At 39.7% G+C, this 12,147-nt stretch overlaps 2 protein-coding genes across 3 annotated transcripts in view; one reads left to right on the plus strand and one right to left on the minus strand.

Moving 5' to 3' along the window:
• shq1 (SHQ1, H/ACA ribonucleoprotein assembly factor) overlaps nt 1-7,380 on the minus strand; it is a 79,062-nt gene extending 71,682 nt beyond the window's left edge. The window contains exons 1-3 of one of the 2 annotated variants that reach the window (XM_036571545.1): nt 7,304-7,380; nt 2,930-3,106; nt 910-974 (exon numbers count right to left, since the gene is read on the minus strand). In XM_036571545.1, coding sequence (XP_036427438.1) covers nt 910-974; nt 2,930-3,072 — 208 coding nt within the window. In that variant the 5' untranslated portion in view covers nt 3,073-3,106; nt 7,304-7,380. Of the gene's footprint in view, nt 1-909; nt 975-2,929; nt 3,107-7,196 lie in introns of both variants that reach the window. The other variant, XM_036571544.1, reaches the window with a different exon arrangement.
• Nucleotides 7,381-10,987: 3,607 nt separating this feature from the next.
• Nucleotides 10,988-12,147, plus strand: part of gxylt2 (glucoside xylosyltransferase 2) — a 37,973-nt gene continuing 36,813 nt past the window's right edge. Inside the window, exon 1 of the mRNA XM_036571546.1 lies at nt 10,988-11,229. Within this exon, the coding sequence (XP_036427439.1) occupies nt 10,988-11,229 (242 nt within the window). The remainder of the gene's footprint in view (nt 11,230-12,147) is intronic.

Consider the following 12,147-nt stretch of genomic DNA (forward strand, 5'->3'; position numbering starts at 1 on the left):
TATTAAGCCGCAGTTGGACAACAGGAAAGCAGAAGACAACTCAAAGCACCGTCGGTAATCCCAACACAATCGGCATGTATTGCTAATACTGTAATTTCTCTCATCATAGATTAGAAGTGTAGTAAAATATAAGATTCTCAAACATAAAAATCTAAAAAATCCATAAAAATCTGTTTTAGTCCAGTCATGTTTGTGTATAACAGGCTGGATATTTTTGGTTGGTGGACTATTCTCAGTCCAGCAGTGACACTGAGGTGTTTAAAAACTCCAGCAGCACTGCTGTGTCTGATCCACTCAGACCAGCACACCACACACTAACACACCACCACCACGTCAGTGTTACTGCAGTGCTGAGAATGATCCACCACACAAATAGTACCTGCTCTGTGAGGGTCCATGGGGGTCCTGACCACTGAAGAACAGGGTAAAAGGGGGCTGACAAAGTATGCAGAGAAACAGATGGACTACAGTCTATAACTGTAGAACTACAAAGTGCACCTATATAGTAAGTGGAGCTGATAAAATGGACAATGAGTGTAGAAACAAGGAGGTGGTCATAATGTTATGCCTGATCGGTGTATACTACTATACTTATACTATAGAATAGTGACTTATACAAATTATCATATACATTATTATTTATGACACTTACGAATTTCCAGTTTTGAGGTTACACATTTGCACATATTAAACATTAGTGTTAATAACTGGTATCACTGAAAACCTGCGGTTGTGTTGAATCAGAGAATAACAATCACTTGATTTTGGTGTAACATAACCCACCCACTTAGAGGCTGAGGTTCTAAACGGTTCGTTAGTGATTACTTGTAGATATTAATCAAAACGTTTGCTGCTTTATCGCTCAATAGATTATCAGGCTCGTTCCCAAGAAAGAAAAAAGGGTGCTACCTTTGTCAATGTCAAACGAGGCCTTTTCTCTTCCATCCTGCACTATTCGTCCAGGCAGGGTCAACCTATAAGACATCAAACCAGGTGAACTGCTGATAAAGTACATCACAGTACAGAAGCTCTCAGCGTTCCACTTCATTTAGCAGATATGAAGCAGAAATAAAACATCACTAGAATGTATTCTAGCTTAAGCAATGCACTGTTTATACAGATTACAGGACAAATGTTTGGCAGTTACTCTTTGTAAAAATAAATATCAAAACTTAACATGTTTATTAACGTTGAACAACAGAGCATAACTAAATATCTGCATCAACAGGTTCCAACAAACTGGGTCTCCATTTGCTTTATTCCTGCTGAGTCTCCAGCAATAATCTTTTAAACCTAGTTATCCACCCACAGTGAAGAACCGCCTGCTTTGACAGGAAAGGGTCGTCTGACTGACATGCAAAATAACCAACCACAGACTGTTGTTTCTCTGGTACATGCAGGCAAACACAGAAGAATATCTGGCTAATCAGCCTCCAAACACTTTAAAAAAGGGTTTAATAACTTTTAAACACGTGACACTGTTCATAACTCCACATTGCCCTTCAGCCAGATTAAAACCGATCCGTATACACAGACATGCAGACAACCAATCAGAATGCTGGATAAGTCTGGATAAGCCTCGGTTACACTACACGACTTTTAAAGTCTGAACAGGTCATAAAAAGATTTTTTGGGCGACTGAAATATTGGGGATCCACACTAAACGATTAGGGATACTAAACTTTTAAGCTGCTGCTGAACCGAACGGAGCTCACTGAACTCTCGCGTACTCTTGCGTACTCTCGTGTTCTCCCGTTACTAGGAGACTCAAACAAACGTGGAGCTGCTGCTGCTGTTTTCTCTGCCGTTTGCGCTGAGACAGTAAAGAAGCAGCAGGGAAACATGTTTTAAGTGAAGATCATGGATTTAAAATGTGATCAGTTTGGTATTTTTTAGAGTTTTAAATGTACAAAAACTCGATTGTGCCTTAAACTCAGCTCATTAAAAAGCTTCGCTCCACATGTGAGAGACTTTTCGCCGTTTTTCTTTGTTTACTTGCTGTATTTTCTTCTTTCGTGCTCAGTTTTCATTGGCTGTTGCAGGAATCTGTTCAGATTGAGTCGCTGACCAGTTAACACTAGATTAGTGGTTGGTGTAGTGTAGTGGGTAACACCTCTGCCTTCCCCGCCTGGGTAAGCACCCTACACTATACCAATAAGAGTCCTTGGGCAAGACTCCTAACACTACCTTCACCTACCTGCGTGAAACGATCAAACTGCATGTCTGGATAAGAGCGTCTGCCAAATGCCTTAAATGTTAAATGTAAAATGTAGATTCAGAGTCGGGCGAAAAAATAAAACGTTTGATAAACTCCAACTGGTTTGAAATGCGATCAACAGGCCAAAAATCCCCTCAGACACGACTCGACTGTCGAGTCCAACTGACCCAAAAATCTGCAGAATAGAGCTGACCAGCTCAGACTGAGAAAAAATCGGGGTAAAAGTCGTGTCGAGTAACCTCGGCTATAGTTGTGGCCAATTTTGCATGCAGAATTAGTCAGACTGAAGGAGAGTATTACAATCAGATCCACCTGATCCTCACATTCAGATGCTCCTGAAGGCCTGATGAACTGAATCAGGCGTTAAATTAGGAGTTCCTAAATAATTAAAATGAACAGATAGGACTGTTATCAGCATCGACCTCAAGAGTTTTTCCCATATAATGCATTAAAGTAAGAGCTCTATAAGCACATCACTGCAGGCCAAAGGAATATTCTGGAAAAAAAAGGCCTTGGTTAAGCTACACATCAGTGAACATGTGTAGGTTGTTGGCATTACTGCCTTAACCCTAAAATATTTTGGAAACATACTAAAACAAGTCACTTCTTGCTTCCATACTTCTTCTGGCCTGCAGGTTAACTGCCCCCTGTTTTTTATTATCATCACATTCTTGGCTTCAGTCAGTAAGATTTTCTTTACAGACCACCCACCTGAGGAAATAAGGCTTGGCGTAGAACTTGAAGTCCTCTCCATCGACGTAGATGTCAAACTCAGACGTTCGTGTGTAGGGGACGCGGATAACCAGTGTGAGGAAGTCGGGGTCTTGACTCAGCTCGAACGCTGGGGTTATCATGCTGACTGTCCAGAGCTGTTCCACAGTCAGATACCTGGAAGAGTCAGAATTCTTTCGCTAAAGGGTCTGTATGTAGATTCACACCTTTGAAAGCACAACTGGAATGACCAGATGAATCTCCATCAGCCAATTTATTGTCTTTATTTTGGCCAATCTGTTTTTTTTTTTGATACAAATAATGTGAGGCAGAGAGAAAATTATTATAATTACATACGACTCATTATGTGTAACGTTTGACCAGTAAGCAGACGCTTTACTTGTGGGATCAGGAATCAGTAACGTCGTCAGAAAACAGGCATAGGTCAGCTCCAAAATACACAGTAGATGAAAAAAGGCTACCAGAACCAACAAGGGGAAAACAGAGCGAAGGCCAGAAAACAGGCGATGAATCAAAACCATGTATCCAATAAACCAGGCAAACGTACACAAGGGCAAATCCAAAAACAGAGTCAGAGAAAAACAGTAAACAGAAGGTCATACACACGATCTATATATCAACAGGAAGAACGCTCAGTAGTTTCTCAATGGAAGGCAATACCTCGCGATGAACCTAGCTTAGCTATAGCCCGGGCTAATATGCTAGCTATCTAACGCACAGGTGAACAGCATTAGTATTCAGGTGATCTCGAGTGGTGATAGAATGGCTGGCTAAGGATTCTGGGAAGTGGAGTCAGAGTCATTACTGGCAAGCGAGGGAAATAGCTCCGTATCTTGATTCCCCAGTGTATTCTGGGAAATGTAGTCCATTGGCTGACTAGCCGAATGCGTGACATTATGCTTAACATTTAGTACTTTTATATATATATATATATATACACATGTGTGTGTGTGTGTGTATATATATATATATATATAAATTAAATAGAAAAAATAAAATATTATATATTTAAATATATATAAATAAAAACTGACATATGGAAAACTAACCAGAAAACTTATTATATTTAAATATTTGTAATTATTTAAAAACATTTAAATATTTACACATGTGTAAATACTTAAATATTTTATATTAAATATATATATATGCATACACACACACACACACACACACACACACACACACACACACACATACATATATATAAATTTATATATATATAAAATAAAAAGAAAAAAATTGTAATTACTGTGATATACTGGGAAGGTCAGACTGCCTGATTTTAGCGTTTTATTTGATTCATGTTTTGTTTTTTTTATTTTTCCACATACCAGTTCAGCCCATTAAAGAGCATGTAATGTTATTTATATTGGAAGTGTGGCTAACAGAAAGCACTGGAAACATGCTGGGGTGTTTCACGTGTTTACTTAGCCCACACAGCGCGAGCTTTGGGTAAAAAAGGCTAAAAATCGGCCAAATTGGCTGGAAAGAAATCAGAATTGACCAGAAAACTCACATATTGGTGCCTCCCTATTTGAAAGCACACAATTCTTCACTCTCAATCACATGACTTACATATGAATCTCATTGTATTTACTATATAACACACACTGGGATTAATATCATTAATGTTAATTAACAATATTAATACTAAGGGGCTGAAATGAAGAGGGGCATTCTTTGGATCCTCACACTCTTAACTACACAACTTACTTAAAGGGGAATTCCACTATTTTTTTGAAAATTCTGGATTATAACATTATTAAGATGTCAACAAAGTCCTTCAGAGTGGTTTGGTGTGAAATGCACTGCTCTAGAGAAACCTAGAGTCAGAGTTGTTCACAGTAGTGGTGATAGGAACCAGACGTCTGAAGAGATTCATGCCTATAAAACTCCTCTCACAGAAAGCTGTTCAGTCTCCACAATGAAACCATTTCACTAAAACCACTCTAAATTACTTTGTTTAATAATCTCAACAACTTAATTATGTTCATTTTTTTTTAATAGTGCACGTCCTGTTTAATTCCAGAACTATATTAGTTTCAAAGCAGTAAATAATCATAGTTACTGCATAATAACACTAAAGACTGAATAATTAGCCCAGGATTTAAGGTGTTAATTAAAGATTAGGTTATGTTTTGTTCACATTAAAACACATTGATTAATGCTCGCTTTACATTCCACCCCTGTATTAAAGGACAGAATAAAGTGGCTGCAGTAGTGGAGGGAAAGTGGAATTGTAGGCGATTGTAAAACTGATCTAAAGTGTGTGACCTGACCTACTTCGAGCTGTGCAACAATGCATTATGGCCTTAATGAAGTTTACGACTCCACCTTGTGGCTGTTAGAGCGAAAATGTATGCTAGGTTCATGAGGCATGAAGGGCAGCACCACAGCACAGCAGTAGATGCCAATATTACACTCCATGCAGCTCTGGTGACGTAAATGAGACCACGTTGTGGTGCAGCTGACCGCTACAGTGGATGGTCAACAGAAGTGGGTATGAAGTAGTACTGGATGATGTATCGGTATAGCGTGATATGACAGACTGTGTAACTGATTTTCAGTTTTAATAACAGCAATATTTTTAGCAATGTGTGTGATCGATATTGAGTAGTGTATCCACTGTACAGTGCCCATAAAATTAGGGATACACTGATAAGGTGATTGTAGGCCAATGTTGATTTCTGCCATATTCCATGTACAAATACGCTGAAATTAATGCATTAATGTTTATAAAATTACAGAAACTGAGACTAGCAGTGCAGAGAAATTGCAGAAAAAAACAGGAACATTGCTACTGGATGTATAGATGCACAATATTGGAAATATGATAACGATAAATATTGTCCTATTGCCCAGCTCTATGTCTGGATACTTTCGGACATGCATAGCTTAGTGTTATTGCTTTATGTTCTGTCATATTCAAGTTCAGTTTAGAATAGCATGCTGTAGCTGGACCCACAGACTGAATTAACAAACTTTATACCTAAAAATCCGTGTATAAGCATAGTGACAACATCTGACAGCCTGGACTGAACTCTATTCTACACAAGGCAGCTAACAAAATACAGCTTGGGTAGCTTACAAGCTACTTTACACTGAGAATATACACCGGTCAGGCATAACATTATGACCACCTCCTTGTTTCTACACTCATTGTCCATTTTATCAGCTCCACTTACTATATAGGTGCACTTTGTAGTTCTACAGTTACAGACTGTAGTCCATCTGTTTCTCTGCATACTTTGTTAGCCCCCTTTTACCCTGTTCTTCAGTGGTCAGGACCCCATGGACCCTCACAGAGCAGGTACTATTTGGGTGGTGGATCATTCTCAGCACCGCAGTAACACTGACGTGGTGGTGGTGTGTTAGTGTGTGTTGCGCTGGTCTGAGTGGATCAGACACAGCAGTCTGCTGGAGTTTTTAAACACCTCAGTGTCACTGCTGGACCAATAATAGTCCACCAACAAAAATATCCAGCCAACAGCGTCCTGTGACCACTGATAAAGGACTAGAGGATGACCAACACAAACTGTGCAGCAGCAGATGAGCTATTGTCTCTGACTGTACATCTACAAGGTGGCCTAACAAGGTCTAATAAAGTGGACAGTGAGTGGACACGGTGTTTAAAAACTCCAGCAGCACTGCTGTGTCTGATCCACTCAGACCAGCACAACACACACTAACACACCACCACCACGTCAGTGTTACTGCAGTGCTGAGAATGATCCACCACCCAAATAGTACCTGCTCTGTGAGGGTCCATGGGGGTCCTGACCACTGAAGAACAGGGTAAAAGGGGGCTAACAAAGTATCAGAGAAACAGATGGACTACAGTCTGTAACTGTAGAACTACAAAGTGCACCTATATAGTAAGTGGAGCTGATAAAATGGACAATGAGCGTAGAAACAAGGAGGTGGTCATAATGTTATGCCTGATAGTTTCTGACATTCACAGTAAAATAAACTTTTGTTTACTGCCTCCTTAAAGAGGCTGAGGTTGGCTGCATATTCGCCAGCTTCTTATTCGAATTGTCCCGTTCCACCTTAAATGGCGCAGCAGTTCCATTCTGGCGCTTCAGGCCTCGATCGGCGGACTGTAACTGCTGCACCATTTAAGGTGGAACGGGACAATTCGAATAAGAAGCTGGCGAATATCTCAGCTTCGTACCCCCTCGCGCTATTTCCTTAGCAACAGCTGAATAAATATGAGGTTTTAAGGGAGAAAACGTTTCCTTACTGAAGTCTGTCAGCGTTAAAACCACCACAAGCAAACAGGCCGTTAGTTTACTGAGCTGGTTTATGTTAAACCTCCACCAAATTCCTCCCAGAGTCTCCAGTCCTCACCTCTCTGCTCGCTCCTGAGTAGAAAACAAGACCACATGCAGCAGCTCCTGCTCTACACGGCGTCCATGCTTGTACCGTAATGCCTCGAATACGAGGGGACGCAAAAAATAGACTCAGTGGTGTGAAGTTTTTAAAGCGGAAATCCACTGATTTCTCAAAAGTTCTGCATAGTAAAATCTTCAACATGTAAACGAAGCTATTCAGAGTGCTTTGATGTGCAGTGCTCACTTTTATAGAAATTTGCAGAGTTAGAAATGATCACAGCGGTGGTGGTAGGAACCAAACACCCGAAAGGATATGAGTAATGACTCTACAAGGAGAGTTCAACAGATTCTTTGATATGTCTGCATAAATAAGTCATTAAGATGTAAACAAAGTCATTTAGAGTGGTTTGATGTGAAAAATTCCGGTCTAGAGAAACTTATCGAGTCTGAACTGTTCACAGTGATGGTGATAGGAACCAGGCGTCCACCTCTAAAAGCTCCCTCACAGAAAGTTATTACATGGAATGTTTACATTATCAGTGTTACATATAAAAACACTGTTTGTTTTGGATATTAAGTACAATGGCTATGTTTATTTTGTAGTCCAGGCATGTGAAACTGGGGACCTTCCAGGCCAAATTGCTGTGGAGATTAGAGTTTTTCATCTAACACTCTGAATTCAGTTCGTGAAGGCCTTGCTGATTAGCGGGTGAGCTGAATCAGGTGTGTTTAATGAAGTAGTGAGTGAAGTCTGCAGTGTTTTAGCCTGCCAGGACTGGAGCCTGACACATGTGCTGTAGACATTATGACCCCTGGTTCCCATCACCACCACTGTAAAAAATCTGAGTGTGTAAGTTTGTCTACAAAACAAACCATTTTACCTCGAAATATTCTGAATGAGGTTGTTTACATTTCAATGACTAACTTATGCAGCAATTTTGAAAAATCAGTGGAATTTCCCTTTAAGCCAATTCACATTAAAAAGCTTCCAACTACCAACTGGAATGACCACAGAACTAACATGGTTTAAAAAAGTATTAATTTTATTTCAGGTTGACTTTAAGACTTGCCTAATATTCTATAAGTTCTATTTATTATTATTATTATTATTATTAGTAGTAGTAGTAGTAGTAGTAGTAGTATTGCTGTTGTTGTAAATTGTAAAAAATACAATTTCACAGCGTTATTGAATTTTATTAATTAATTTATTTATTTATCAAGAAACAGATAGATAAGGTCATTTGCAAAAGTTTGGGCGCCCCGTTCGAGATGCATGTTTATTTTGTTTTGAGTGAAAATAGGTGAACACACCTTCTACAGAGAACACACTTCTGCATAGTTTAGTGCACAAACCCTGTTTATTTACTGAACTTAATATTGGGAACAGAAAATGAAACACAAAATGTGGCTTGTGGAAAAAGTAATGGCACACTTTATGTTTTATGTTTTTTTTTTTTCTCATGCATACAGAAATCTGATATGATATGGCCATAAATGCACACATATCATGAAGGGTCAGGCATATATTTTAAGATATATGTACAATGCATGTTGTGTATATGTATGCAAGTATCAAATATTGGACATATATGTACATAATATATGGATCATACATACATCACATCGTACATCGAAAAAAGAAGAAGTTGTGCTACATTTTTTTATTCAGTATGTTGCACTAAATCCAGTTTAACAGGAATAATTTTGCCCTATTTATAATGAAACATGCAGTCAGTCCGCATTCTACAAGTATAAGTACAAGTACAAGTAACCCATTATATGTTCAGATACTTGCATATTGTATTGTATGGCAACATAATATATCACAATAACAGTATATATCGTCATGTTGCCCAGCCCTGATCATATATATGCCTGATGTATGATCTTCACTTCGTTAGGAAGTATGTGGAAGAAACAAAGATACATAAAACCTTATATTATATAACATAAAGCCACCAATATATACTATGATGTTTTCTATCATGTATTGTTAATTGTGATTGTGTTACACATGTATGTTTGTATATGTTGTTATATGGCTGAAATATGTTTCCCATATTTGTTTATGGTACCAAAAAACGGGTTCTACAGCACCAAACAGGTTCTACAGCACCAAACAGGTTCTACAGCACCAAACTACATGACTGAGTTAATGCAAACCTAAACATGACACTTTCTGCCAATACGGCAATCTGATACATATATACACACCCATAAAGGTTCTTTAGTAAAGACAATGGTTCTATATAGAACCGTGAACTCTCAAACTCCTTGCATGGTGAAATGGTTCTTCAGATTGATGGAGAATGTGTTGTATATGGTTCTATATAGAACATTTCTGAAAAGAGCTGCTTAGAACCAAAAAGAGCTCTGCTATTTTGACGATGCCAAGCTTGTTCTCCTAGGGTTCTCTTTAGAACTATGAGAACCATCTGCATGCTTAACTTGTTCTTTGCATGGTGAAATGGTTCTTCAGATTAATGGAGAATGTTTTGTATATGAAAATGGTTCTGCATAGCACCAAAATGGGTTCTGTTATTGCTGCATGCTTGACATTGGAATGCTTTTTGGAGCTATATAGAACCATATACAACACATTGTCCATCAGTCTGAAGACCGTTTCACCATGCAAAGAACCATTCTAAATATAAAATACAATTTTACAGTGTTATTTAATCTTATTTATTTATATATTTATTTATTGAGGAACAGATAAATACACTCAAACAACAACCGGCAGGCTTAAAGCGTTCTTTGCATGGTGAAATGGTTCTTCAGATTGATGGAAAACTTTTGAAAAGGGCTTTTTACAGAACCAAAACGGGTTCTTCTACTGTTACAAGCTTGGCATCGTCACAATAGCAGAACCCTTTCTAGGTTCTAAGCAGCTCTTTTCAAAAATGTTCTATATAGAACCATAAGGGTTTTATACAGCACCAAAAATGGGTTCTTCTACTGTAATAAGCTTGGCATCGTCACAATAGCAGAACCCTTTCTAGGTTCTAAGCAGCTCTTTTCAAAAATGTTCTGTATAGAACCACAAGGATTTTATATAGAACCAAAACGGGTTCTTCTACTGTTACAAGCTTGGCATCGTCACAATAGTAGAACCCTTTCTAGGTTCTATGCAGCTCTTTTCAAAAATGTTCTATATAGAACCATAAGGGTTTTATATAGAACCAAAACGGGTTCTTCTACTGTAATAAGCTTGGCATCGTCACAATAGCAGAACCCTTTTTGGTTCTATGCAGCTCTTTTCAAAACGGTTCTATGTAGAACCACATACAACACATTCTCCATCAATCTCAAGAACCATTTCACCATGCAAGGAGTTCTTTGAGAGTTCACGGTTCTATATAGAACCATTGTCTTTACTAAAGAACCTTTATGGGTGTGTATATATGTATCAGATTGCCGTATTGGCAGAAAGTGTCGTGTTTAGGTTTGCGTTAACTCAGTCGTGTAGTTTGGAAACGCCTGCATCAAACCGCCGGGCGCGTGTGTTCGGGGCGTTACGGTAGGGACGGAGGACCCTCCTCCGGAGGCTCATTTGCGTGGATGATCTGGGCGCTGAGCGGAGCGGGGCTGAGCAGGAGGATCGCTCTTCTTCACAATAAGGCGGCTGCAGAAGTGTAGCAGCGCCGCCGGAGCGCGCCTGAGTCCCCGCTCGGCTCCATGCGCGCCACGCTGTCCCACCATGAGGATCCACTGCAGGGTCGCGGCGATCGCGCTGTGCCTCGGACTTTTCCTACTTCTGTACTTTTTGGGGGGCAACGGCGCGGACGAGCCGCCGCTCAAAGAAGTTGAGAAGAAGGACGAGCAGTTTCCACCGTCCAGAGTGGCCAAGCAGTCGCGGGGAGAGCCGCAACGAGACGACCGTGCGAACCGAAAAGAACCCCGGATCCCCAGCCGAGGAGCCAGCGTGAGCGCGAAGCTGAGGTAGAACATTCTCCCCTCATTACTCACTCCGTGGTTCGGTTCCAGGAGCTGCTGCTGCTTCTGCTCAGACCACTGAGCGGACTGCGTTGCGGTAACGGTGTGAACTCGAGCCTTCTGCCTTCCTGTTTGTTTTCATAGCTTGGACTGATGGTTCTCCTAGGGTTCTCTTTAGAACTATGAGAACCATTTGCATGCTTAACTTGTTCTTTGCATGGTGAAATGGTTCTTCAGATTAATGGAGAATGTTTTGTATATGAAAATGGTTCTGCATAGCACCAAAATGGGTTCTGTTACTGCTGCATGCTTGACATCGGAACCCTTTTTGGAGCTATATAGAACCATATGCAACATCAGTCTGAAGACCGTTTCACCATGCAAAGAACCATTCAAGCAGTCCGGGTTTGTGGTTCTAAACAGTACAGCAGAACCCTTAAAGAACCAAAAAAGATGGTTCTTTAAGGGTTCTTTAGTAAAGGAAAGGGTTATGTATAGAACCATGAACACTCAAAGAACCCTTTGCATGATTAAAGGGTTCTTTGCATTATGAAAGGGTTCTTCAGATTGATAGAGAATGTGCTGTAGATGATTTTACATAGAACCTTTTTGAGAATGGTTCTGAGTTCTGTTTGGAACCGTTTGCATGCTTAACTGGTTCTTTGCATGGTAAAGTGGTTCTTCAAATTAATGGGAAATGTTTGGTATATGGTTCTACATATGAACTTTTTGAAAATGGTTCTGCATTGCACCAAAAAGGGTTCTTCTGTTGCTGCATGCTTGACATTGGAACTCTTTTGGTCTATATAGAACCATATACAACACATTCTCCATCAATCGGACCGGTTCACCATGCAAAGAACCATTTTAACAATCCTGGTTCATGGTTCTAAACAGAGACATTCCCTTCACTACAGAACCCTT

Source organism: Colossoma macropomum, unplaced genomic scaffold (assembly GCF_904425465.1).
Source record: "Colossoma macropomum unplaced genomic scaffold, Colossoma_macropomum, whole genome shotgun sequence".
Taxonomy (NCBI): domain Eukaryota; kingdom Metazoa; phylum Chordata; class Actinopteri; order Characiformes; family Serrasalmidae; genus Colossoma; species Colossoma macropomum.